Source organism: Carassius carassius, chromosome 12 (genome assembly GCF_963082965.1).
Source record: "Carassius carassius chromosome 12, fCarCar2.1, whole genome shotgun sequence".
NCBI lineage: Eukaryota > Metazoa > Chordata > Actinopteri > Cypriniformes > Cyprinidae > Carassius > Carassius carassius.
This window is the reverse complement of record NC_081766.1, coordinates 7,468,322-7,494,552: the sequence shown is the minus strand read 5'-3', so window position 1 is coordinate 7,494,552 and position 26,231 is coordinate 7,468,322. Positions and strand designations below refer to the sequence as shown.

The 26,231-nt window shown below is 39.0% G+C and overlaps 2 protein-coding genes across 2 annotated transcripts; both read right to left on the bottom strand.

Moving 5' to 3' along the window:
• Window positions 1-244: 244 nt before the first annotated feature.
• Window positions 245-7,942, bottom strand: LOC132154609 (GTP-binding protein 4-like). Its single transcript, XM_059563241.1, has 16 exons — window positions 7,785-7,942; window positions 6,974-7,144; window positions 6,759-6,862; window positions 6,472-6,608; window positions 6,087-6,187; window positions 5,908-6,000; window positions 5,626-5,817; window positions 5,462-5,527; window positions 4,460-4,549; window positions 4,237-4,347; window positions 3,994-4,123; window positions 2,611-2,711; window positions 2,206-2,403; window positions 1,911-1,976; window positions 1,678-1,812; window positions 245-704 (listed from the first exon to the last, which is right to left on the bottom strand). The coding sequence occupies exons 1-16, from the start codon at window positions 7,830-7,832 to the stop codon at window positions 552-554; spliced, it is 1,896 nt and encodes a 631-aa protein (XP_059419224.1). The 5' UTR covers window positions 7,833-7,942; the 3' UTR covers window positions 245-551.
• A 2,908-nt stretch (window positions 7,943-10,850) lies between these two features.
• Window positions 10,851-25,112, bottom strand: LOC132154608 (solute carrier organic anion transporter family member 5A1-like). Its single transcript, XM_059563240.1, has 10 exons — window positions 24,104-25,112; window positions 18,721-19,164; window positions 17,777-17,909; window positions 17,476-17,681; window positions 16,719-16,883; window positions 16,047-16,245; window positions 15,798-15,957; window positions 11,618-11,853; window positions 11,478-11,542; window positions 10,851-11,400 (listed from the first exon to the last, which is right to left on the bottom strand). The coding sequence occupies exons 1-10, from the start codon at window positions 24,483-24,485 to the stop codon at window positions 10,955-10,957; spliced, it is 2,436 nt and encodes an 811-aa protein (XP_059419223.1). The 5' UTR covers window positions 24,486-25,112; the 3' UTR covers window positions 10,851-10,954.
• Between the last annotated feature and the right edge of the window lie 1,119 nt (window positions 25,113-26,231).

The following is a 26,231-nucleotide window of genomic DNA, read 5'->3' as shown; positions in this document are numbered from 1 at the left end:
AATTTAACCTCCTGAAAAGCGTTCCTGTTTTTGACATACGCAATGTAACACTATAGCTGCGGTTTCTGATATACAGTAACTTCCCTCATGCTCTGAGATTTGCTTAAATACATTAGAAATATATAAAGAAATCTTAATCCAAGTACATTGGTTAGATGTACATAGGTTCTGGACCACCCCCACAGAAAAACAAACATCAGGAGCCTAACACAACTCCAATTTAATTGACAGTTTCACACATGAATTTCAGGTTCAGTACTTTGGGTGGTTTATTTGACTCCCACTGCAAACAACTTTAGGTAATTTATCTTGCAAGTAATGAGTTCAAAATCATGATCCTGTACATTTCAATATCATTCTGCATGATAGAATAAATTTCTAATAATGCAATTAACATACATTTCAATAACTAATTCTATCATGGTTACAGGTGTATTATCATCTGTATCAGAAAGATCTACTAAAAGTACAGAATATAACAAATATTTATTAATCAAGGCATAAGGACAGGTATGAGTACATTAGACAGAAGTGAGTGAATAAGGCTGCATTTATCTGCGGCTGGTGCTGCCAGACTTCCTCTTCCCAGAAAAGAGATGTTTAGGTTTGTCATCAAACACATGTCGATCAGATTCACCCTTCCTTCCCTGCCTGTTCATGTCCTTCTGCGAGCTCTTCATCATGGTCTTTACCTTCTTCAACATCTGGGACAAATGAGACATACAGACATTATGAAATAGCTCAAGACTCTGATTTTGAGTTAAATAAGTATGAATAAATATACTGTAATTCCTCAAATAAAAGCCGGTGCCATTATTTACCTGAACTGCAGAAGGTAACAGGCTTTTATTTGAAACAGGCTTTTATTAGAGGCAGGCCTTTATTTCTTATTTCATCCGTATGATAAGTAATTGTTTTAAATAGCCCGTTTTAAATTAAAAGCGATAGCGTTCCAGTGGACAGAGATCATAACATTAGCACAGAATCAGTTCAGAATCAATCACCAAAAGAATCCGTTTGGTTCAGACGCGCTCGGTGTCAGTCGGCTTCACGCTGAATCACACATGCGCAGTTATCATCAGCTCCTCGGTTCTCGAATCGGACACATCCGACAGAAACACTTCTCAGTTCAGTGTACTGGTGATACGAAAACCGATGCAACCGGTTCTTGACTTGAGAACGAGAAACGCTCCGGCAGTGGGCACGTACGTACATTATCTGGCTCTGCTGCACAAATTTTCCCCCGGCCTTTAAGACGGGCCTTTATTTGTCCGTGTTGACCACGTCCCTGGTCAGTATAAGAGGCCCGGCATTTATTTGACTACCGGTTTTTATTTGAGGAATTACGGTACTTATTAGGCATTTATAACACGAGTTAAAAATGGCTCGTTATTTGGCAGGTATTGCGTTAGTCATGCAGTTATAACCATTTATCAATGATAAATTACTAGTCATTAATAAACACCTTTATAAATGCTTTACAAAGGGAACCTTTGTGTTATCAAAATCTCTGTAATCTGCTATATGACTGACTACCTTTCCTAAATTCACTTCATATTTGTCTTGAAAATTAATTTATGTTGATATCCATTATATTTATAAGACTATCTATAATATTGATTTCAGAATATGATTTGTTAAAGATGATGATGATGCATAAGGTAATGTAGGCACTACCTTGGCATCTCTGACTCCTGATTGGTCCCTTGGTGGTCTCGAGGCACTCTGACTGCGAGTGCGTGATGTCGGTGGTGCAGACACTTCCCTCTTCCTCTTTCGGACCAGAGAGCGAGATCTCCGAGCATAATGGCTCTAGAAGGACCAGAAATGGATCACCAAGCGTGTTACCAATACAGTTTCAGACAAATGGAAAATCTTAAAGAGAAAAATCCTCGCAAGAAACTTCTTACATCATCTTTATCGGTCATGTCCAAACCCAGATCAGCCATCTCCTTCTCCAGAGTCGCTCTCTCCACCTGCACCACGTATACCAATCAATCAATCTTTAATCATCTATTAGTTGTATGCAATTATGCATACTTTATTACTACAGTAAGTACATGTAATGTGTAACAAGGTTAACAAAATAGTGTTACCAAATGTTAATAAAAATATGGGTTTCTGAAGTGACTTTACCTAAAATATGCAAGTAATATCTGATATAAAACATGTATAAGAATAAGACTGCTGGACAGAAAGACTGACCTTCTTGGCTGTGCGGGGCATTCTGGATCCCTGTGTGTCTTTCTCTTTAGACGCAAGAATCTTCAGTTTCCGTTTCTCACGGATCTGACTGGCGAGCTGCCGGATTTCCCTCATCTCTTCATCTTCACTCTCCTCCTCAGAGTCATACTCTCCGGCCTTCTCACGCAGCTCCTCTTCCTGCTCCAAATCCTCCAGCCTCTGAGAACGAGAGAAGGGACAGAAATTCAAAACATCATCTGAAACAAGGATGTAACCAAATATTCAATACGGAGGCCACAAAAGGTAAATTTTGAAAAAAAAAAAAAAAAAAAAAATCCGTATGAGCAACCACTAATCTGAAATTCAGGAGGCAGTGTTTTGGTTTACAGTACTGAAAAGAATATCTAATGCATTTTTGTTTCATACCTTCATGATCTCTGGGTCAATGTAGTCTGCAATATTGTGACCCTCCCAAATCTCAGGAATCTTATCCTGCTTTTCTTCTGGATTCATCAAGTCCCAGTATTCTGAACACACAAGGCAACATTTTTAGACACATCTGGAAGTGTATGTGTGTGTAGATGTGTGTGTGTGTGTGTGTGTTAGGGGTGTGCACGGATAGTCGAACATTCGAATATTCGTTCTGCTCTAATTATTCGATAAATAAAAATGATATTCGAATTTCGCTATATTTTTGCTTGCCATAAAAAAGAAAAAAAAGTCCACAATAAAACCTAATTTGGTGTGATTAAATTTCTGTGATTCTCCATGGCATATTTGAAGATGTATGCAAGCAAAAAAAAATTAATGAATGAATAAGAACTGTGGTCTTTTACAGTGCTTTCAATATGCTGTGGAGAATCACAGAAAGTGACAGAATTCAAGAACGTTGTTGCGGCATCTCTCAAGCAACGAATAAACACCGCTAACTTGGAGAATGCAGTGAAAACTCCTCTTCTCGCGTCTGCCCTAGACCCTCGGCATAAACATCTCAGGTTCCTCGATGAAAACATGAGAAGTAAGAAAAACATTTTACAAAAAAACATTTTCCTTGATGCGAGTGGCTCGGATGCAGCCGCTGCCACCAACAATGAAGAGGATGCAATGCCCACTCATCGGAAAAGGCTGAGCCAGTTCTTTAGCGATGATTACAGAGAGTCCAGCCGAGACGAGTGGGAACAGTTCTTGCTGGAGCCATGTATTCCACCAGATGAGGATCCCATTCAGTGGTGAAACGAAAACATGAAGTGCTTCAGAAAACTTATTCGCTTAGCACACCGTTATTTGTGAGTCCCGCCAACGTCTGTGCCGTCAGAGCGCGTTTTCTCCGCGGCCGGCCTTATTGTTAACAGACTAAGGAGCCGACTTTCCTCCGATCATGTTTACATGCCCGTATTTCTTAAAAAGAACATTTGAAACAATAAAAAAAAAAGAAAAAAAAAATTTGCTGACAGTTTAAAAGTTAAGTGTAAGCTACATTCTGTACAATAGCTAATCGCTGCAAGCTGCTTTATGTTTTTTCTTTGTTCACTTTTTTTTTTTTTGCTTTTAATCTGTACTTTTGTTTGTTTGCATGCATTGTTAAAGGTTTTCAGCTACCAAACAAGATGTGTAATGTTCAAGCTTATTGTGTGTAAGCTTGTTCAAAAATGATGGAAACAATAAATGTTGCTGAAAAATAACGTCTGTCTTATTAAACTTAATTTAAATAAACGAATATTTGAATATTCGTTTTTTGTGAGCTCAAATATTCGAATGTGATATTTGCGGAAAACGCCCATCCCTAGTGTGTGTGTGTTTATATCTTACTCTGTAGATCCAGTGTGTAATCATCTCCCAGCTCGGCCTCCAGGTCTCTCTCCAGTTTGCGTTTGGGAGCATTTGTTTCCATAGCCTTTCTACGGAGCAGAGCCCCCTCAGGAATAAATGGTGGCCTTTCCTGCACAAACCAAATCAAAACCTTTTACAAATGCAAATTTGCAGGAAGCAGTTGTAAAGAAATATGCTTATGACCAAGCAGACACTGATCTAAGAAGTGTGAAGAGCATGTACCTTCTGATCTCTCTTGGTGGGTACTGCCAGATGGAGTCTGTTCAAAACATCATGGACCTTCTTGGTTTTCATCTTTGTGTCCACACGGTGAGCCAGCAGCCGATCACATGCCTGCAAACCACCAATCTACATCAGCTTACAATACTCTTACTCTCTAAATGGGAACATGAAACGAATAGGCTGATTTCAGTGAGCATATGTGAGTGAGTGGATGTGATCTTACCTCAGCCTTCACCTGCATCACTCCCTCTTCCGTCAGTGAGCTGGTCTCAATCACTAGGATCCCCTCAGCAGTAAGATCCGTAAAGACTTTCTACATTCACACATAGAGCTCAGTTTCAGTGTCACTGCAGAAAGCTTCAACCAGCTGCAGCTAACCATTCTCATGATTTCTACTATCCTCCTCGAAATGGTTTGAGATTAAATTATAATAGTAAGATTATGAAGCTAGGAAGATGAAAACTGGTGATTATAACACTTCTTTTAAATTGGAACTGAAAACTGCCTCCAAATCTGTGTGTGGTTAATTTGTTAAACAAAAAGTGAATCTTCACCCCTAAAGTACATAAAAGAACAAAAAGCACCATAAAATAATTCAAGTGTGTTTGGAAGAAGTCTCTTATGCTCGCCAAGACAAAAGCAGTAAAATAGGTTTAATACATAATATTACAATGTACTGTTTTATTATATTTAAAAATAGACTATATTCCTGTGATGCAAGGCTGAATTTTTTACAGTCACACGATCCTTCAGAAATCATACTTGTATGATGATTTGGCGCTCAAATATTTCTTATGATCCTCAATGTTGAAAACAGTGGAAACCCTGATGCATGTTTTTCATGATTATTAGACTGTCAAATAAAAAGATTTAAGGAAAACATTACTGTCATTTTTAAACGATTTAACAGCCCAATGAATAAAAGCATTCATTTCTTAATACGTCAATTCTTAAGTACTTAAGAGTTATCCTGTTCTTTGGGACGTTTATTCACATATTGGTCTGAAGTGCTTGAGTTTATCTGGCAGATTTACATAAGGCTTTAGACTCCTCTGAATATAAGGCATAAACCTGGACCTACTTTTTTTTTTATTTTTTTGAAACTAAACAGATGCGTTCACTATGAGTTGTCACTGAATGGGAGAGTCTAGACACACTAAAAGCCAGAACCCCTTTAAATTTCACTCAGCTCCAGGAATTGAATCAGATTTAGAATCTCAGTTACCTGATTCTCCTCTGAGAGTTCACTGATCTTCCTCACGTCACACTTATTGGCCATCACGATCAGAGGCTGCATCACACAAATAATCATCATTGCCATCCTTCAGCACAACAAAACTATATGCTGTTTCAATGCTTTAAAATTGACATCTTTATATGTGTGCCTACCTTGTTGGCAAACAGCGGCCGTATATTGTTGAAGAGCTCTAGCTGTTGTGAGAGCGTGTGTCCGCACTGCTCTGACACATCCATGACATAGAGGACAGCAGCACGCAGGTGAGCCAGAGCGGTGATGGCCTGCATTTCTATGGTATTCCTTTCTTCGAGAGGATGATCCAGAATACCAGGGGTATCAACCACCTAAAAACACAGCCATAATTATCAGGTATAACATTATTTTCAAATTAAGTTGAATATTGTCTGAAAACCATGCACTTTTCAAACACTCACCTGCCAGCGCAAATATCTGTAATCCATATGACCCACAAACAAAGATTTGGTAGTGAAGGCGTACGGCTGGACCTCAACATCAGCACGGGTCACCTGTACACACATCCTCCATTAAAACTTAATATTAAAAACAGAGCACACAGTTGACATTTAACCTTCAGTCACATGCACAAACAAACCTTGTTGATAAAGCTGGACTTGCCGACATTGGGGTAACCACACAGCAGGAGGGTTCTGGTGTTGGGGTCAATAGTGGGTAAACGGGACAGATGCTGCCGCACTGTTATGAAATAAATATGCATTTATAATGTGCATGTAAAATGACGTAAAAATGTATGCTTTTTTTTTTTGGTACATTTATGCTTTGAACAAAGAAGTCAAATATTCCTTTAGAAGTATATAATTCAAGTGTTGAATTATTATACATTTTTTTTAATTCTAACAGACCCTAAATGTTTGAGCACTACAGTATAACCATTTAAATTCAATGATTCAGTATCTGTACAATATAATCCGGCCGGAAAATTGTCTTATGTTGGAAAGTATCTGTGGATGTGTTTGTACCTTGTTCTAAATACTCCAGACTCTGTTTCTGTCGCTTTAAGATGGTGCACATGCGACCCAGCGCGGCTCGTTTCAGCTGCTTGCAACGATACAGCGAGTCTCCATATTTCATCAGCCGCACATAATCTTTAGCAACACTATGAATGCACAGACATACAGTTTTACTCAGTTAAAGGAACTGCAAATACCCACAGATGAGACTAAAAAAAAAAAAAACATATTTAAACCAACCACAAATGAATACTAAAAAGTAACGTGCATGATGTTGCTAAACAAATGGGACTCACTTGTCAATAAGGTTTTTGGCGATGTTGATCTGACCCAAAGCCAGTTTATAATGATCTTTATCATATAGCACATTCATCAGATCAGCGTAGAAGGGGTGAATGTCCTGAAACACACACATGGGAAGTCATTCATCTATTAAATACAGGGTGATTAAGAAGGATGAACACATATAACCGTTGTCCTGTGTGTGTTGTGAAGTTTGTGTGATACTTACATCCAGTTTGGGAAAGTCGGTGAGGATCTGTGACAGCCGATCATGGTAGTTCTGCTGGGTGAATTTGACTTTGCGCATATAGAAATGTCTTATTCGGTGGATCTGGTAGTGTTTGTGTATAACAGTGGGAGTTTTTCGCTGGGTTTTGGATAAAGTCAGATCTATGAAATCCTGCAGGAAGAAAATAAGACAAATAAATACATGTTAAAAAAAAAAATTATTAATAAAAAAAAACAAATTACCATTCTGACACACCATGGGTTCACTGATATGCGGAGAAAATTACTTTCCATGACATGATTATTCCAGCATTAATGATTTTTAATTTTCTTTAATACAAGATTTATATAATAAACATGCTATTAAATGGTTTTATAAAGGTTGGACTGACAAAAATCAATTTTAGACAGTGAAGTGCAACTAGAAAAACATATAGGCCTATTCGCTGAATTTCCACTATATCTGCATTTTCCACGAATGGAAAGGAAATTATGAAAGATTTCTGAAAATAAAGGTTTTCCATGATCATGAGATCCTGGTACAATTATATAAAATTTGTCAATTAATCAAAAGGTCTTCATCTCTCTTCATATGTTTTATGTTTATGCTTGTTCATTTTAAAATATGACGCCAGTAAAAACATGTGAATAAATAAAATTACAACACATGATAGTTAAATGGCTTAACGCCGCGCGCACACGTGTGCAACACAAGCAACATACTGTCAATGTCCCTTATAAACACCACCAACAATACTTTCTATAACGTTTAACCACACATATGGGAGTAAAACACGCTGTCATTTTCCTACCTTAGCGGTGGGAACCACCATAATCTTTTTAAAGTTGTACAGAGCCATGATTGCGGCGCACGCGACTCTACAGAGCACGCGGAAGGGCCGAAACACGTAGCGGACGTATGTCAAGAAAAGCAACACACGTGGTCCCGCGTTGACGAGTTCACAGCGTCACCTAGCGGAGGGAGGAGCCACACAGACCACTGGACCTGCAGAACCAAGTCGCACTCATTTCAAAGATAACACAAGTGCAATTTTTAGGTAAAACATTTTACAAAAATAAGTTTGTTGTAAATTAAATGATACAACTTAAGATAGATTTTCTGGTTGTCAACTATTTAAACATGTTATAAAGTGATTTCAGAGAACGATTTTTTTCAGACTCCAGACATGACACTAAACAAATGTTACCTTGGATCACAAACTAGCCATAAGGGTAATTTTCTTTAAATTGCGATTTATACGTCACATAAAAGCAAAATAAATTGGTTTATTAGGATTGGACAATATTTGGCTGAGATACAACTATTTGAAAATCTGGAATCCGAGGGTGCAAAAAAATACTGAGAAAATCTGCCTTTAAATTGTCCAAATGAATTCTTAACTATCAAAAATTATGTTTTGATATATTTATGGTAGGAAATTTACAAAATATATTAATGGAACATGATCTTTCTTTAATATCCTAATGTTTTTTGTCATAAAGGAAAATTGATAATTTTGACCCAAACAATGTTTTTTTTTTTTAGCTATTGCTTAAAATATACCCAACCGACTGGTTTTATGCTCCAGGGTCACAAATACTAAATTTTAAACTACGTTAATTGCATGTTTGGTTCTATAGGATAACCCTGGGCTAAGTGCCAAGCATTCAAGTGCATTGATAATTATCCAAATTTTGGTTTACCAACCTGCCTTTATGATGACATCAAATGAATGCACTTTGTTATATTCAGCACAGACTGGTTAAATCAACATTTCAAATCACACAAAAATCACAGCACAAAATTAAAATAATTTTATTTGGGGGTTTTATTGAGACAAATCATTTATTTGTATAAGTAAACCAAAACAATTAATATAGATTTTCTACAGGTTTGCCTCTGATTAGCCAAACCTTCAAGTAATTTCAAATAAATAGTTGTATCAATGTATCTTCTGTTCGCAAACAGTGCACAGTAACATAGGAAGGGTTGGGAAAAAGAGGGAGAGGCAAATGAAACACACAGTTTCCTCAGCAGTGGTCAGTACTCGTGTGTATTCTGCTCTGTTTCTACTGAAAACGATCAGGAATTAAGCAGATTACTGCTCGGAACTGGTGTTGACAGTCGTCAATTGCGTTGCCATCAACACCACTAATACTGGCTCAATGTCAGCACAAACAGAACGCCATCTACAAGGACGAGAGAGTATGTCTTCAGGAGTATACATGATGTGTGTGCACATGAGATGACTTGCCTCCTATATAGTATACGTGTTATTTTTGTGTGTGTTATTTACTAAGATGACTGTTTGCGATCAAAACCAACAAAAGGAAACATTTCAAATACTGATATGATGCACAAAGGTCAGATGTTACAAAAAAAAAAAAAAAGAAACAGAAAGCTTGACAGATGTGTGCACTTTACCAACTGTTGCAAAACAGTTAAGGAGGAGTCAGTACAGCAGCTTACATTGTGGGTGTGACTTCAATTGTTGGCAGGGGAGGAGTTTGAAGTTGGGAGCGGCCACAGCTTATGTGGGGTCAGTACTATGGGGGAAGCCTACACTCCAGAAGTGGTCAATATAGTGAAGTGACATTCAGCCAAGTATGGTGACCCATACTCAGAATTTGTGCTCTGCATTTAACCCATCCGAAATGCACACACACAGAGCAGTGAACACACACACACTGTGAGCACACACCCGGAGCAGTGGGCAGCCATTTATGCTGCGGCGCCCGGGGAGCAGTTGGGGGTTCGATGCCTTGCTCAAGGGCACCTAAGTCGTGGTATTGAAGGTGGAGAGAGCACTGTACATGCACTCCCCCCACCTACAATTCCTGCCGGCCCGGGACTCGAACTCATAACCCTTCGATTGTGAGTCCAACTCTCTAACCATTAGGCCACGACTTCTCACGTCAGTAGAGAGGCTGTTTTAGAGGAGGGGTTTTTAAAGTTTGGGAGGGGCTATTATGATTCTGGAGTGGTCAGTACTGTGGGAGGAGTCTGCAGTCTGGGTGTGGCCAAAAGAGTTGGTAGGGAGGGTGTTTAAGGGAGGGGTTTAAAGTTTGGGAGGGACCGACATGATAAAAGGCTTATTTGAGATGAGATGAGAGTCATCTACTCTCTAATAACACTCGCGGGACTTTGATGTCATACGCCGGTTGGTCTGCACAGCACCGATGCATCTCGAACAGGCCTAAAGGTGTGTTTGACTTGAAGCAGCGCTGTGCAGAACGATCTGTGGATGACATCAAAGAACCATAAGAGTGATTTCAAAGCATAGGTAGCCATCTGCTCTCTATAGCTCTCACAGTACTTTGATGTCATTCACAGATCAATCTGCACAGCAGGCTTTAAGTCAAACACACCAAAGGGCCGAACTGTGGGAGGAGTTTATAGTATGGATGTGGAAAAAATTATTGGCATCTGGGTTTTTTGCAGTGGGAGGAGTTTACACTCTGGGGATGGGAAGAGAATCTTTTTTAGGGAAGGGGTTTGATGTTTGGAAGTAGTTAATGCGATTCAGAAGGAGTCAATGCAATGGAACATAGTCAATTTTGCAGTCTCTTTCCCATCACTGTTGAAAAATGAATGGATGAATCAATGAGGTAAACAAGTACAAGTATCTGTCTGTTGTACAGGAGAAGCAAAATAGTATGTGCACAACTAATAATACAGGTAACTAGATGAGATGACCATGTAATATGTGTTAGCGTATGTTTGCATTTGTATGTGATGATGAACAGAGGTATTTGTCCTGTTGAGGTATTGTGTCAAAAAAGTTTTATTACTAATCAGTGCTTCACACAAATTCAGCGGTAATGTGTCTATGGAGTATGTGTGTGTTTAAAAAAAAAAAAGGCACCAGCAATGGCTATAAGCGGTGTGGTACGTTTCCATTTACATAATCGGCCCTCATAATTGTATGATGTTTGCATGCATATGAGCAAGTGTGTGTGTGTGTGTGCATGGCTGCAATCCTCACACCGCCACTTTTTCAAGTGACCGTATGGGTGGAGTTATTGCTTTCAGGCCATTGCCAGGGCAACTGTTACCACGGCTAAGGGCGTGTCCAGTTGTCATGGCAGCATGGGAGTGTTCTGGTGGGCGTGGCAGGAAAACAGGACAGGAGCGTGTGCGGGCGTGGCCTTTGTGACCTCCAGCGTGACAGATGAGGTGGCTCACCGTGTCCAGCGGGGAAAGTGTGTGTGTGTGGGTCTGCTCCTCGCACTGCTTCAGGGAATACCAGGTGAGGAAAATGAACAGGAAGCCCAGGAACTTCAAGCTCGCCGCCAGCCCAAAGTAAACAAAGCGGAGGGAAGTGACATCGTACTCCCAGCAGGACCCATGGAAACCACAATCCTGCTGCCACAGCATACAGGTGGTGTCAATCACAGCTCCAAAATAGATAGGAGTGGGGATGTAGGCTGAAGAGACAAAAAGAAAGTTTAGTGGACAGTCAAAAAAATAAAAGATGAATTCAATAAAATCTGTCCTATCCTACCAAGAGTCCTGAGAAGAACAAACTGCATTCCCAGAGCAAACGGCCTGTCCTCTTCCTCCACAGACCTGCTCAGGAAATAATCGGGATGAGCAAAACAAAGTAAAAAGAGATGATAGCTGAGTACATGGAGAGAGGCGGACCTGAGCGTAACGATGATGACAGACGGCTGGCCACAGGCGGTTATTAGAGTGACGATGAAGAGAAAGATGAGGAAGGTGATGAGCGTTCCACATGTCCGCTCACACTTTCCTGCAAGTGCGTAACCGTTCTCGTTCAGGTACGTCTTCACAATCACCACCTGCAGCTCGTGATTTCCTCCTGACGGAGTGATCACCTGTCTGCTCTGAACGCATGCGCAGTCCGAATAGTTTCTGATCTGAGAAGGAGAAATACGCACATTATGATACACATGAAAACTGGCAACTATACTGACCGACACAATGTCTCGACAACATTTTTTTTTCATATAAATATCTAGGCTACCATCAAAGTGGGGTCTGGGATCCAAAACTCAAAGACGGGGGTCTGAAAATGTATTTAGGACCTTTGATTTTTGCAATAAGTAGTATGTGTACTGAATTGCCGCATTTAGTCATAAAAATGTAATTTACTGTATAACGCGGAATGTCATAGAATTTGGCACATCTTGGATGAATAAAATGGCACTTTGTTTGTCCAAACTACTGATGAACCTGCATTAAATCATAAATTCAGAAAAATTAAAACGGATACAGAAAAAAACAAAAACATTTCATAGGGGCCCTAAGATTAAAAAAAATATATAAATAAATTATTATGTTTCATGACTTACATTGTATAGGCATGATTTTTAAATATTTAAATTTAATTAAACCTTTACAACTGAATCCAGTAAAATTTTAAACAGAAAACGCTGAATTTGGGGTCTGTGTACCTTCTGGTCACTCGATTTTCTAGAAATAAGAAGAGAAAATAAAAAGAAATGAGAAATGGTTCAATGGTTTTAATTTTTTGTAAAATAAATGGAAAAACTCAAATTAAGCTAGATTTTTCGTATTTTTGTTCATGAGTAAAAATTTTTTATTATGCTTTAATATTTGTTTTGATTGTGTGGGCGGCCCTGAAATGCCCCCTTTGACCCCAATCTTCTGATCAGGATCACGCCAGCACCTCCGCCGACCGGAGAGGTGCAGTACTACTTGCACTCTGTTCAAGATGTATAGCTATAATTGCTGTCGTTTGTAACAGCAAATTAAAATGTTACCTGTGAGGTTTTTCTTAGGCTTAGAATAAAATGAGTAGGGTAAAATTAGCAGGACTGCCCACATAATCAAACCGTTCTCCAGGTTTGATTTCATTCAAAATCAAAGCATTCTATTTATTTCTTTTTGAGCAGAAAATCAAATGACCAGAAGGTACACTTGATTTGAGAAAAATAAAATGAATTTCATAAAACCCTAAAAATGTTATTTTTGTTAAACTTTTAATACATGCTTTCTTCTCATCTTCCCAGTCACCCCATCAGTACAGCACCAGTTTACCATCCAACTGGGCTCATCAACGATAATCCCATCGAGTTCAGCCAGGAATCTTGGGGTGATCCTTGATGATCAGCTGACCTTTAAAGATCACATTGCAAAAACAGCACGATCACGCAGGTTTGCACTACAAAACATCAGGAAAATCAGACCCTTCCTAACAGAGCATGCAACACAGCTTCTCATCCAGGCCCTTGTCTTTTCTAGGTTGGACTATTGCAATGCTCTTCTGGCTGGACTTCCAACATGTACAATCAGACCTCCGTAAATGATTCAGAATGTAGCAGCATGTCTTGTTTTCAATGAGCCCAAGACAGAATATGCCACACCGCTTCTAATCTCTCTGCACTGGCTTCCAGTCGTGGCTCGCATCAAGTTCAAGACATTGGTGCTTGCCTACAGAACTGCCACAGGCTCCAGAACCTCCTTCCTCCACTCTCTCCTGTGCATCTGCATCCCCTCCAGAAGCCTGCGGTCGGTAAATGAGCAGTGGCTCGTGGTCCCATCGCAGAGAGTCACAAAATCAGTCTCAAGGATGCTTTCTTTCACCATACCCTGTTGGTGGAATGACCTACCTAACTCCATCCGAACAGCCAAATCCTTCACAATCTTCAAGAAACAACTGAAACTCATCTGTTCTGTGAGCATCTAACTGCCTCCAATAATAATAATTAATAAAAAAAATCCTATGCCTTCACTTTTTCTGTTCTCTTATTATCCTCCTGTCGTAGCATTTTGAGCGATGACTTTGTATAACCTTGTATAACAGGCACTTCTCGTGTTTATTGCCATCTAATGCATCATCGCATTGCAGTGATCAACACTGATACAACATCACTTGTTGTATTCCTCCACTGTAAAAGCGCCTGCCAAATTAATAAATGTAAATGTTTTGTTTACAACAGCTTTGTTAACCATTTAAACAAAGTCAAAGGTGAAACACCAAAAAGGGAATCAGAAAAAAAGGTTCCAATTGCATCTAAGGCCCCGTTTACACTAGTGCGTTTTCGTTTAAAAAAAGCGTTTTAGAATGAAAATGATCCTTGTCTACACTGGCATTTCCGCTGCGTTTCATGTCACGTGACCATTCATGCAGGTACAGCCATAGATATGAATAGGTGATTCCCTATTATTTATATCGCAGACGCGTCTACTGCTTGACAAAAATGCGCATGATGTTATAGTTTACAAGGTCTTCAAGGATATGCAGAGCGAATGTAGGCAGCCATGCCATCATTTTAAAAAGTCTCCGTTTTGGTCTGTTTACACTGAAACGCAACCCTGTAGTTTTCAAACTAAAATGGGGTCTGGAGCATTTTCAAAAGTCTCGTTTTCGAGGGTCGAAAACGACGGAGTAGAGTAAACGATAGGCGTAACCGTAGCAAAAGTTATGTGTTTTTAAACGAAAACGCACTAGTGTAAATGGGGCCTAATAGTACAAATTGTGCTTGATCACTGTTATAATTATGAGAGTAGACATGTGCCGGTATTTGTTAATGCGATATATCACATGCACAGTATTGTTACCGTGGGCATAATGAACATGCACAGTATTGTTACCGTGGGCACTTCAAAATACTGTGAATAATTATCTATTACAAATTATTCTGATTTTTTATTGCTATTAATAATACCTTTCCCATTAACCGGTCACAATGCACAACACCGCTGCATACTCTCATGTAAATAAGCATGGATAAGAAGCTCATGAGGCGTTGAATGAAAGCGCACATTCACTCTCTGACAGCAGGTGGCGCTGAACAGCAGAAATACAGCCGTTACCCCAGAAATCCTGAAAACTGAAATGCATTTAAATGATTTAAAAAAGCCATTCAGATCTGTGTATTCACTATGGTTCACATCACAAGCAACAAACACTTAAATATTTATAGGCTTAATAGGCCATTTATTTGCAAACTTTTTTTTTCATTTTAATTTGGACTACAACATGCCCTAGACATTGTTTGAAAATGTTTTGATTCTTTATTGTTCAGTCACACTTTACATTAAGGCCCCACTAAGTAAACAATAGTTCATTTATTATTAAATCATAAACTGCCAATAAAAAATTATTCTAAACTTTCATTCATTTTAGTTCATTTCTATGTTTAATAACAAGTTGTTAACATCAATAGTTGCTACCGAGTTATTGAATGAACTTGAGCTATTATGAAGTAACAGTTGTATTTTTTAGCAAATGCAGCTATTGCTTATTGTTAATGTTAATGCATTAACTAAGGTTAATGAGATCTTATCATAGTGTTATCAAGTGTTATCTTATCAAGTGTTATCTATTGTTATTTATAATTATACTACACTTTAATCCGTGTGAAACTATTTACTTTATACAGTTTTTTTGTGTATTGCTTTATTGTATTTAAATGTTTAGTTTTTTGTTATAAGAAAACAGTTTTTAAACCTGTTATACTTTATTATTATGCAAACTAAATTTCAAATTGTAATAATACAGTGAACAGTAATAAAAGCATTATCAATTAATTGCAACATGAAAATTTGATACCGTCACATGCCTATATGAGAGGGTCCTTACTACTCTAAAGGGGTTCCTGGCCCCTTCAGCAACATAATGTAGCATTAGGCTTATTTTACAAAAAATTATGATTACATTATTTTAAAAAGTTAAACAGCATTCATTTTAAAGTACGACTACATGCAATCAGTCGGTCAATACAGCAAAGTAAAACCCTACATGGTTTTGTCAAGCCCTGGATTCACTCTTGATCTACATTTCACTTGACTACACAGCCCTTGTTTTAAAAACCCTTGGTTAAAAATGACTCACTCCTGAGGTTTGGTTGGCGATGTTGCTGCAGCCAGCCAGACACGGGTTAAAGTAAGTGATGCCATCAGAGCCACAGACAGGTGCATACTCATGAATCCTACAGCCACAGTTGACGTTACAGCTTCCTGTCAGGTTTCGGTGAGACAAAGTCAGAGTTGGCCTGCAAAAAAAACAGATCGAACATCATTCAGTGCAGCTCATGTCTGCAGGCGATATTTATGCGCATGTCTAGAGGGTTTTCTCCATTACCCGGTGGTGTAAGGGATATTGATTCCACCGAGGTTGATGCTCTCGCAGCCAACAATGAAGAGAGTGGAAAAGCATAGCAAAGATACGCCACTGGAGATCATGGCCAGCTTTGCTGCTTCTCTTTCACCCAACTTCAGTTTCTTAATGATGTAACCACCTAAAACAATACCAACACCTGCACTGGGTACGATGATCAGACCTGCACACACAAATGCACCATTAATAGGCACCCATAGTGAGTATTGAGATCAGATCGACATATGTGTGTGTGTGTGTGTGTGTGTGTGTGTGTGCTGTTGTTTTTGTAACATATCAGGACACAACTGTATAATGACATGGGTATGACACAGGTATTACAAGGAGAGGGTGACTTATGAGGACATAACCCATGTCCCCATTTTTCAAAACGCTTTTTCAAAACGCATACAGAATGAGTTTTTTTGAGAAAGTAAAATTGCACAAAGTTTCCTGTGAGGGTTTGGGTCAGGTGTAGGTTTGGTGTAGTGCCATAGAATATACAGTTTGTACAGTATAAAAACCATTACACCTATGAGATGTCCCCACTTTTCATAAAAATAAACGTGTGTGTGTGACTGTGTGTGTGTGTGAGTGTGTGTGTGTGTGTGTGTGTGTGTGTGTGTGTGTGTGTGTGTGTGTTTGTTGGTGCTGTACCTGTGTATATACTGGCATTAGATGCTGGAACACCAAATTGAGATTCAATAAATTTGGGAATGAAAGTGATGAAGGCTGTGACAATGGCACATTCCGCCGTATATGACAAACTCACGAATAAAAACGTCACGTTACTCAATATACGCACTGCTGCTTTTGGCAAATCTGGAGTGAAACAGAAACAGACAGAGAGAGGAACAACACAGATTTATCAATTGAATTTTAGTATTCAGTTAACTGAAATAAAGCTGAAACAACATAAAATATACGTATTTGATATAAAAAAAACAAATATCTAAATATGACTCAAGTAAAATAAGTAATCTGAAGTACTACAATTAAGAAAACTGAAATAAAATATATACAGATAAAAACAAAAACTAATATAAGTATATAAATAATACAAAAATAACACTGCTAATAACAGAAATAAATAATATAAATTCAAGATAAAAACAAACAAACAGACAGCTCATGGCCACCAAGATTAAGGGATATTGTTTTAAATAAAAATATGGAAATTAAATGAATAAATGAAATAAAATAAAACTACCGTGTCCAACTTGCTAGCCTTTTATAAAAAACGATTCTTGAAAGATGACCAAAAGAGTGTTGTGAGCGGTTCAAACTACTTTAAATCTGCTCATGTAAATTCCAGAGATGTGGGTTTTCAAGATAGCTAGCAAGATGGAAAAGAGTTTTTAGATCTGATCTGATCCGAACCGAATCATATTTTAAATTTGATGTTAAGTTTCACCTTTGATATTTTTGCCAAAACCCATGGAGGATGAGACAGCCTTGCTCTTTTCTTTCATCATCTCATCATCGCTGGAGACATCGCCTACACCCTTTTTTACATGTCTTTTACTTTTCTTGTGCCGTGGTGGAAGTTTTTTAGGGAAGGAAAACATAGGGAAGATCACCAACAACATTGCCACAGCACACAGGAGAAACCCACTCCACCTGAGAAAGAGAGCCAGACAGAGAGAGGGTTACAGTGCTGTTGGGTTTACTGGATGTTAACTGATAAACAGTAAATCAGAAAAGATTTTCCTCACCAGTTTCCTACAAACCGTGGGTCACTCTGGTCAATATTGACAATGGTACCGGGGTCAACATAGAATCCGATCAGAATCCCACCCAGCAGATACCCAGCGGCTGGTCCAAGAGCTCCCATTACATACATGATAGCTAAGCATGCACAAAACGAGAATAATAGAATTTCTTTAGCTGTTGCATGCTACTGTGTAGGTGGTTACAGACTTTCCATGGCAGAATTCAGGTCTGGTATAAAAACAGCTGATATTTGCAGTTTTGAGATTATGAGCGAGGACTGTTGCCCACTTGGCTAATTAATAGAAGAATGTCAGTCGAATATTGACTTTTTATTTAAAAATGATTTTAGAGTAAATTAATTCTGAGTGAATACTGACTACACACCAATTAAGCTTAATTTTTTAAATCCCCTAAAATATTGTTCCATGCATGTACAGAATACAGAAGTTACACCTAAACTAGTAAGACTAACACCCGAATCCACATCAAATCAAATCTGATATATAGGGTTGTGGCTACACAGAATGAATGTCATTTTTTTTTTACATAAAACTAATTTTATTAATTAGAGCAAAGCTGAAGTAAAATAAAATACAAGTATTAAAAAACACACACAAAAAAAATTGTGAGGAATACAACAAGCAATTAATCATAAAGAGACAAATAACATAAGAGCTCATTTTACAGTCTAAATTAAATCTGCTCATCTTATAAAGTGATCAAGTCTCTTCAGAAAATTAACCACTAAATTCATATGGATTAGTTTTGCGATCGGTTTATGAACTTTTTGAAACAACAGAATGGTTGTTGCATAGATTCCATGTAAAAATAAATAAATAAAATAAAATAAAAATGGCCCTAAGCAACACACTTTACTTGACTGATTTGACACAGACTGACCCTGCCATCCAACAACACCATTAGACAAAGCCTCACTTCGACTCACCCAGGTACAGGGATGCATTCTCCTTCTTCACATTGTCATCCAGATAAGTTGGTCCAAGGGTGTATATGGGAGTAGATCCCATTCCCACAAGGATCTGAGCGCAGATGAAAAGCGCCACATACAGGGCGTGCTCACTCTCCTCCCTGTCCCGCTGGCACCTGGACAGTGTCGGCTTCTCTTGCACACTGCCATTTCCACTGGCACAGAGCACTTCTCCTCCTACTGTGCTGTTCAGCTCTTCCAGCTGATATGGCGGAGAGATAAAGTGAGGTAGGGAGAAGAGGGCGGCACCCAAGGCAATGAACACACCCCCTACTGCCAGCCAACGCGGCCTCTGACCCCGCCCACCAAAGTAGCTGATGAAGACCACAATGAGGAGACTACCGATGTCAAAACAGCTGACCAGCAGACCCGACTCTGAGCTCCGCAGACTGTACCGCTTTTCTGGAAAACACACGGTTCATTCATTATGAAATTCATAAACACACTCCAATACTGAAATATTGAGGTGAGATATTGCTGATAGGAGAGGAAGAGTACTGAGATGAGATGAGATTGAGAAGACATTAAGATAAGGTTGAGAAATTATAAATTGGAATGTGATGAGATGGCAACTGAGATGAGATGTTGTTAAGAGGAGATGCGATTGGATATTTGAAATTGTGAGGTTAAAATGATATGGAGAATTGAAGATGATAGAAAAGATGAGACTGAAATGTTACTGAGAGAAGATGAGGTTGAGATCAAAATGTTATTAAAGTCCCCCTATTATGCCATTTCCAATATTGCGGTGTAATGTAGCTGTATGTGAATGTAAACGATCAGCAAAGTTGTAAAGCCGAAAGTGAACGATAAATGAACTTATTGTCTACCAAAATAAAGAATCAACTCTCTACAGCCTAAACGAGTCATTAGTAATTCGAATCCCACTTCCGTGATGGCTACATGTAACATGGTAACACATTTGCATAATTCCTGCCTATGTTCTACGTTGGTCGGCAGTGAACAACTTGACCCCGCCCACAAACAGATAATTTTACTAATCAAGGGGAGTAAAAAAAATATATATATAGTACCCTGTTTACTTGGACCAGCTGGCTCCACTGAATCACAAGTATGATAATAATAGATGTTTATACTTTCTATCGAGCGTTCAAACAATGGAAGTATGGCAATGGGCGTATTGTTTCAGACCACAGATTGTATAAAAACATGGACGAATTGTCCGTGAAATCACCCATAGGTTTCTGAAGAGCGTTTTTGAAGCTCAAAGTGGGCAGAGCCGGCCATCACCATCTTGGCAGCACGTCACTGTGTGTCACTCTCGGATAATCGAAAATGGGCAAAGAGGCGGGAGCTGGTTGCTGAAACCACGCCCACCAAGCTTGATGGTGGTGACATCAATGGCAATACACTTGTCACTCAAATGACCATGCCCTTAATTATGCAGAACATTAAGGCTTAATATAATTTAAACAAATGAGTTATAAAATTCACCCCCTCACAGTTGTCATGAAGGGCAAATTTAGCTATACAGACCAAAACTACCTCTAGCGGCCAGTCGATGAATTGCAGTTTTAATCACTTCCGTGTTGGTTTCACAAGAGACCGGAAGGTTACCGCGTGTTTCCAACACACACTGTACACGGTAGACCAATCACAACAGACTGGGCCATCTGACCAATCAGAGCAGAGTAGGCTCATGGAAAGGAGGGTTTTAGCGAGACGGAATTTCAGAACTGCTTTGATAGAATCGTTTGAGAATCTCTGGAAAATGAAGTGATATTAAATGCACAATATGTAAGTTTTCACCGTAAGAGATTGCCTATTAAAAACAAACAAAGAAACAAAGGCATGGTCTGATGATGCCGTGACTGAGTGTGGAATCATGGGAGTTGTCATCTTCACCCCCACAGCTGACGCAATCAGACGGGACTCCATGATTATGGAAGAGCTAATGTATTAACATTTAGGTAGGATTAATTAACATCGTAGTATGAAGCAGAGTGAGGCGGAAAGCCGTCAAAGCGAAACAAGGCTGCTGAAGCAATTGCTAATGAGAGACGAGAGTGACACTCAGCTCGAAAGCAGTGGAGCTTTTATTATGCCACACTTTAGCGCTTCTGCTCATTCTAATCGTGCATATGAGGGGTAAAGCAGCACTGATTTATCATACTAGATACCTTCGAAAGTTCTATTATAATGCTACTCTGTGCGGTCGTTATCGGTCTAAAAAAAACGCACAACATATTAAAATGTCTTTGGTGTTTCCATGTTTTCTACAAAACAAAAATGGAAATCGAGGTGTATGATGTAATTGGCAGGTGACACAATGACACTATAGACACAGTCTGTGTCACTAGTTAAAAAAAATTTTTTTCTTTCTTTTTTTACAATTCTTCAAAATAATTGGGATAATGCAGGTGCACAAGTCAGCAAAATATATACCACTGTTCTAGAGGGTTTTGGATATTTGAAAAAAAAATCGTACATATTGTGCCTTTAAATGCATATTTTGAGAAAACAAGCGTTTTTTTGACCTTGAATGTATGTGATCCTATTGTCGGAGACTCCCAAAACAATATTAGGAACCTTAAAAATTGAGATGAGATTGGAAAAAAAACTGGAGATTTTAATGGAATGAACATTGTGAGGAGGTTGGGATGACATGAGATAGAGACTGGAATTAGATTTGGTGGAAACTTGAGATGAGAGGTTATTGAGAGCAGAGGGGATGAGACCAGGGGCGTAGCACCAAATTTTGGGCCCTGGGTACAAACCATCTTGCTGGGCCCCCAATACCATAGTGATACCAATGGGTAAGGTATTGCATTTTTATCATAAAAACACTTAAAATGTAAACAAAATAGGCCACACTCTGATTAATATATTTTTGTTTTATTGTCGAAAGTACTACTTACTGAGATGACAAAAGGTCTAGCAGGTCCAAACCTGGACTAAATCAAATATACTGTAAAGCAGTTCTGAAAATGACCATACCAAATGAGAAAAACTTTGGTCTGAAACACAAACTAAATAATGTCAGTTTTTACTAAATGCCCATTGACGGGTCTTTGCATGCGCAAATTTGCTGATCAGGTCTTTAAAGTCCAGTTTTTTGGCCAACTGACTTTCTACAGAGAGTATGGCAAGGCTGTTCAGTCTATCCTGGGACATTGTTGATCTTAAATAGTTCTTTACAAGTTTAAGTTTACTGAAAGCACGTTCCCCTCCAGCAACAGTCACTGGTAGTGTACAAAAGATCCTCAAGCCAATGCAAACTTTTCCAAAAATGCATAATTAACATAAACTAAAATTATTAATGTTTTAGTTCACTGACTTCATATTCATTTATGTAGTTTTAATTAGAGAAATTGTTCATAGTACAGTACATTCATATGAAAATAAGCACCTTTACAATAAGAATTTTTGCAACCACCTTGTTTATAAAATAAGGCATTTGTAAGCCCAAAAACCGAGGTACAATCCATAAATTTTGTGTGGCCTCACATCCCTAGTTAACACTGAGTCTCAGTTCTGTTTGCTGCTGGTTATTAGATTATATATGATAGCATAGAAATCATATTATTTCGCCTTTAAATCATATTGTTTCACCAAGATCTGAATTTAGATCATAACCATAAAATCTGTAGCAAAAGCCTCAAGCTAAAGCTCTTCAATGTCAATATTCACATCTGTTTTCTTTCTACAGTATTAATTGTATAAAAATGCTTTCTAGCTGCATTTTGTATATGGCATTCAGCAGCTCCAGTGGTGAATGAGTATTTGGAAATGTGTCTGGAGTGGCAGTGTGTTGAGCTCCGTCTGCTTCTCACTCCCTGTTATTTACGTAAGGGATAATGTATAACGTTAGATTACATTATCCTCCGCTTCGTGTCGGGGTCCTGTTCAGCCTGTCGGGGTTGTTATTCGTTATAACGACCGCCTCTCTATATATTATCCCGCTTATTACATGACTACCCACAAAATAAATAAATAATTTGCCACGAATTATTGATTTAAAAGGAGTTTATTGATTTAAAAACGATTGTATTGCTTCCACCAAAGAAAATAGTCCGTTCCGCGTCCATAGCAACGCGCTGTTTTTCATGGCAACGGTCTGTTATACTTCGCAGCGGTCTGTTATCAAGAAATAACAGACCGCCTTCTACATTGGAATTCAGCCAAGCCATGTAATAATCAGAAACATTTTTTGCTCGCTATGAAGGGTGTGATACTATAAAGTATTGGTATATTATTCATAAATGCAAACATAAATGTATGCTATTCTACCGGGAGTAGATATTTATGTTAAAACATTGTCAATGCTTGATGATGCATTTGGAGCTCACCTCTCTTTTCAAAAAAATTTGTGAGCAACTGCTTGCCCTCATTTGCCCTTCTCTCTTTATTCTGCTTCTCTTTTTTCGTTTTTGAGCCCCTGATTTTCCTTTCTTAAGGAGAGACATGACTCTTCACGGCTGACTCCAGCTCCTGTCTCATCAACTGATTCAATCACCGCGGGTCCGCAGCAGAAGCACCTGACCTGCGGGTCGTACCATTTGCATTGATTCGAGAGGGGTGTGGGGCCCTGCACAGCATGAAAATGATTTTTTTATACCAAACCAGCGCCTAACTACAAGTTTAGTTTTGCACAGGAACTTTTTTAGTTGTACATAAATGCTATACAAATGTTAGTGCATGTTTATGTATGTATAGAAAATTGACTTCTAAGGGCCCCCCCCCTGCCTCGGGCCCTGGGTACTCGGTACCCTTTACCCCCCCAGTCCGACGCCCCTGGATGAGACTGAGAGGAGATTAGGATAAAACTAAATTAGAGACTACAATCTTATGACGAAAGATAAGGCAGAATCTGAGTGAAGAGTTGTTAATCCGAGAAGTTTAAAATGAGATGGACAAGTCTGAGTTTGGGATGAGAGGAGAGGAGACCATATGAGAAATAAGAGATTAGGGTAGATGGTTTTGAGAAGAGATTGAAAAAATGGGAGATTTTGAGGAGATGGGAAAAAAATTTAGATTGAAAAGACAGGACAGTCGATTAAGAGACATAGATAGATGAGACGTTATTGAGAGACAGAGACATTGTAATGGGGGGGGGGGGGGGGGGTAGGACGAATCCATGTGCCCTGAAGAGAGAGGTTAAGAAAGAGATGAGACTAAAAATATAATCTAATTAGTGTACATGACATCAAGATGAGATGGAGAGATTAGGAAAAGATGAGATGGTGAAATTAAGAAATTGGGATGGATGGAGATCATAGGGGGAAATTAGACAAATTGAGACATGAGACTTTCTAAGTGAAGAGTATAAATGTAACTGAGAAGAGAAGAGAAGAGAAGAGAAGAGAAGAGAACTCGTTACCTATGGTGGTGATGACACTGCTGAGATAACCGGACACCATCAGAGACTGAATAAAGGTGAGGTAACACATGCAGAACAGAAAGCAGCGCGAGTCCGACAGGATCCCGTCCACATAGCGCCTCACCGGCACCGGCGGCAGCCGGAATGTAAAGAACGCAGCAATGCCGCGACCCTCCGGCTCACGACACTCTGTCCTGACGGGGGAGCCGCATCGGGGCGAGCTGTGCGGGGCAGAGAGCAGAGTCTGATCCGCGTCCTGCTCCGGAGCCTGACTGTCGCTGAGCATGGGGAGGCTCTTAGATTTCAAACCCTGAGTAGACTCCTCACACAAGAACGGGAACGGTTTCGTGGGTGCGAGGCCTCCTCCAGCACCGGATGACATCCTGACGGGCAGCGGCTATCCGACTCGTTTATAAGCGCTGTATAGACGCAGACATTCTGCGCAGGCTCGTTTATAAAACCCCTAAACAGACACCTATAACCATATATGCGCTACAACAACTATATATAAGCATGCTTTTTGTGTTTACAGCACCATTTCCATGTTCTATTCGACACATATTCACCAAAACAACACAATGAAGCGACGGTCGACCTGCAGCCAAGGACTCACGCGCCTGTGCTCGGATACTGCAGCGGCGCTGCGCGCGCGCTCGGCCGCATCACACACGCACATTCTGTCCCGTTATCCGCGCCAGATAAATTACCACGATTAATTCAATAGGCGCCGTTAAAAGGTAATCTATCGCCTCCCTCTGCAAGCAGCTGACACACCATCAGATCTTCGCTGTGTGATCAAAATATCCTTGTCCTTGGAAGGAGAGGGTGGCACGGACTGACCGTTATCGCCTCCAAGCGCATTCGGTCTGTTCGCAGCGGGTACAAGTAAATAACGTTAACTTCCGGTTCACGATGAACGCAAATACAGTTTTCCTCAAAACTGCTTAAATTTTACCCTTTAAAAGATGTATTTAATTCAAATGAATTTAAAATCACACAAACGCTTTAAGGCTGGCTGGCTGAAACGATGCCCTCTACTGATAAATAAAAAAATAAGGCAACATTTTAGAAAACAACAAGCAAGCTGTCAATCAAAGATCATTTATTTAAGCACATTTTTAAAATATATTGCACATTTGTTAAAGAGGGGTTTAGCAAAATACAATTAATTAATCAAATGCATCAGCCATTAAACATCTCAAATGAAAGGGGTGTACAGCATTTAAAATGATAAAATGTTACACATTAAAGGTGCACTTGTTATTTTTCTCTGATTAAATAATTACAGGTATAGAAAGGTAAACAAATTGTACTTTTGAAAAATATGTTTAGAATCATTTACACCGATTTGATATTCCAGTTATATCATTAGCCTCATAAACGCTGCTTTATTTTACACTTACATGTTATTGTACAGTCTCTCATGGAATAAATACATTTTTGTTGACTGATAGTGTTGGGCGATATGCTCTGGGGTCATATTGTCCTATTGTCAGCCTGAAAGATTGACAATAAACAATATTATCGCTTTAATTTAATTATTTACTTAGTTTCATAGCCGGAGAGCGATCCAACTCCAGGATAAATTTAAAACCAGTCTAATGTTAGTGTAATCTATCATAAAATATTTTGAATATGATTTGTATTTAACATGATCACAGTTTAATGGAAACACTGTAAGTTACTAATTATAATGCTTACATTTCCTCAGTTATTCAAACAGCAGGCATAGAAAACAAGCAAAAAATATTAACATTGCCAAAAAACATCTCTGACTTGCGCGAGTTCATGCACTTTAAGAAACACTCCCATTATAATCAGTGAAGCTGTCTATACTGTATGATAAATAAATCTCTTATACTTACATCGCACACGTACAGCTACACTTTATTGTTTATGATAAGAGAATTTGCGAGAGAGCAGAATTCAGTCAGCAAACACGCACACTGAACAAAACTCTTGGTTCATCGTGATTGGTTGTAATGTGCAACACTAACACGTAAAAAGAAATATGATGGAAAAATAAGGCCTTATATTAATTAGATAGCATCACTAGCCTGATGATAAAAAATAATAATAATCGTCTTGATATCGTTGAAGGCATCAGCATCAGCGATAGACGATACTA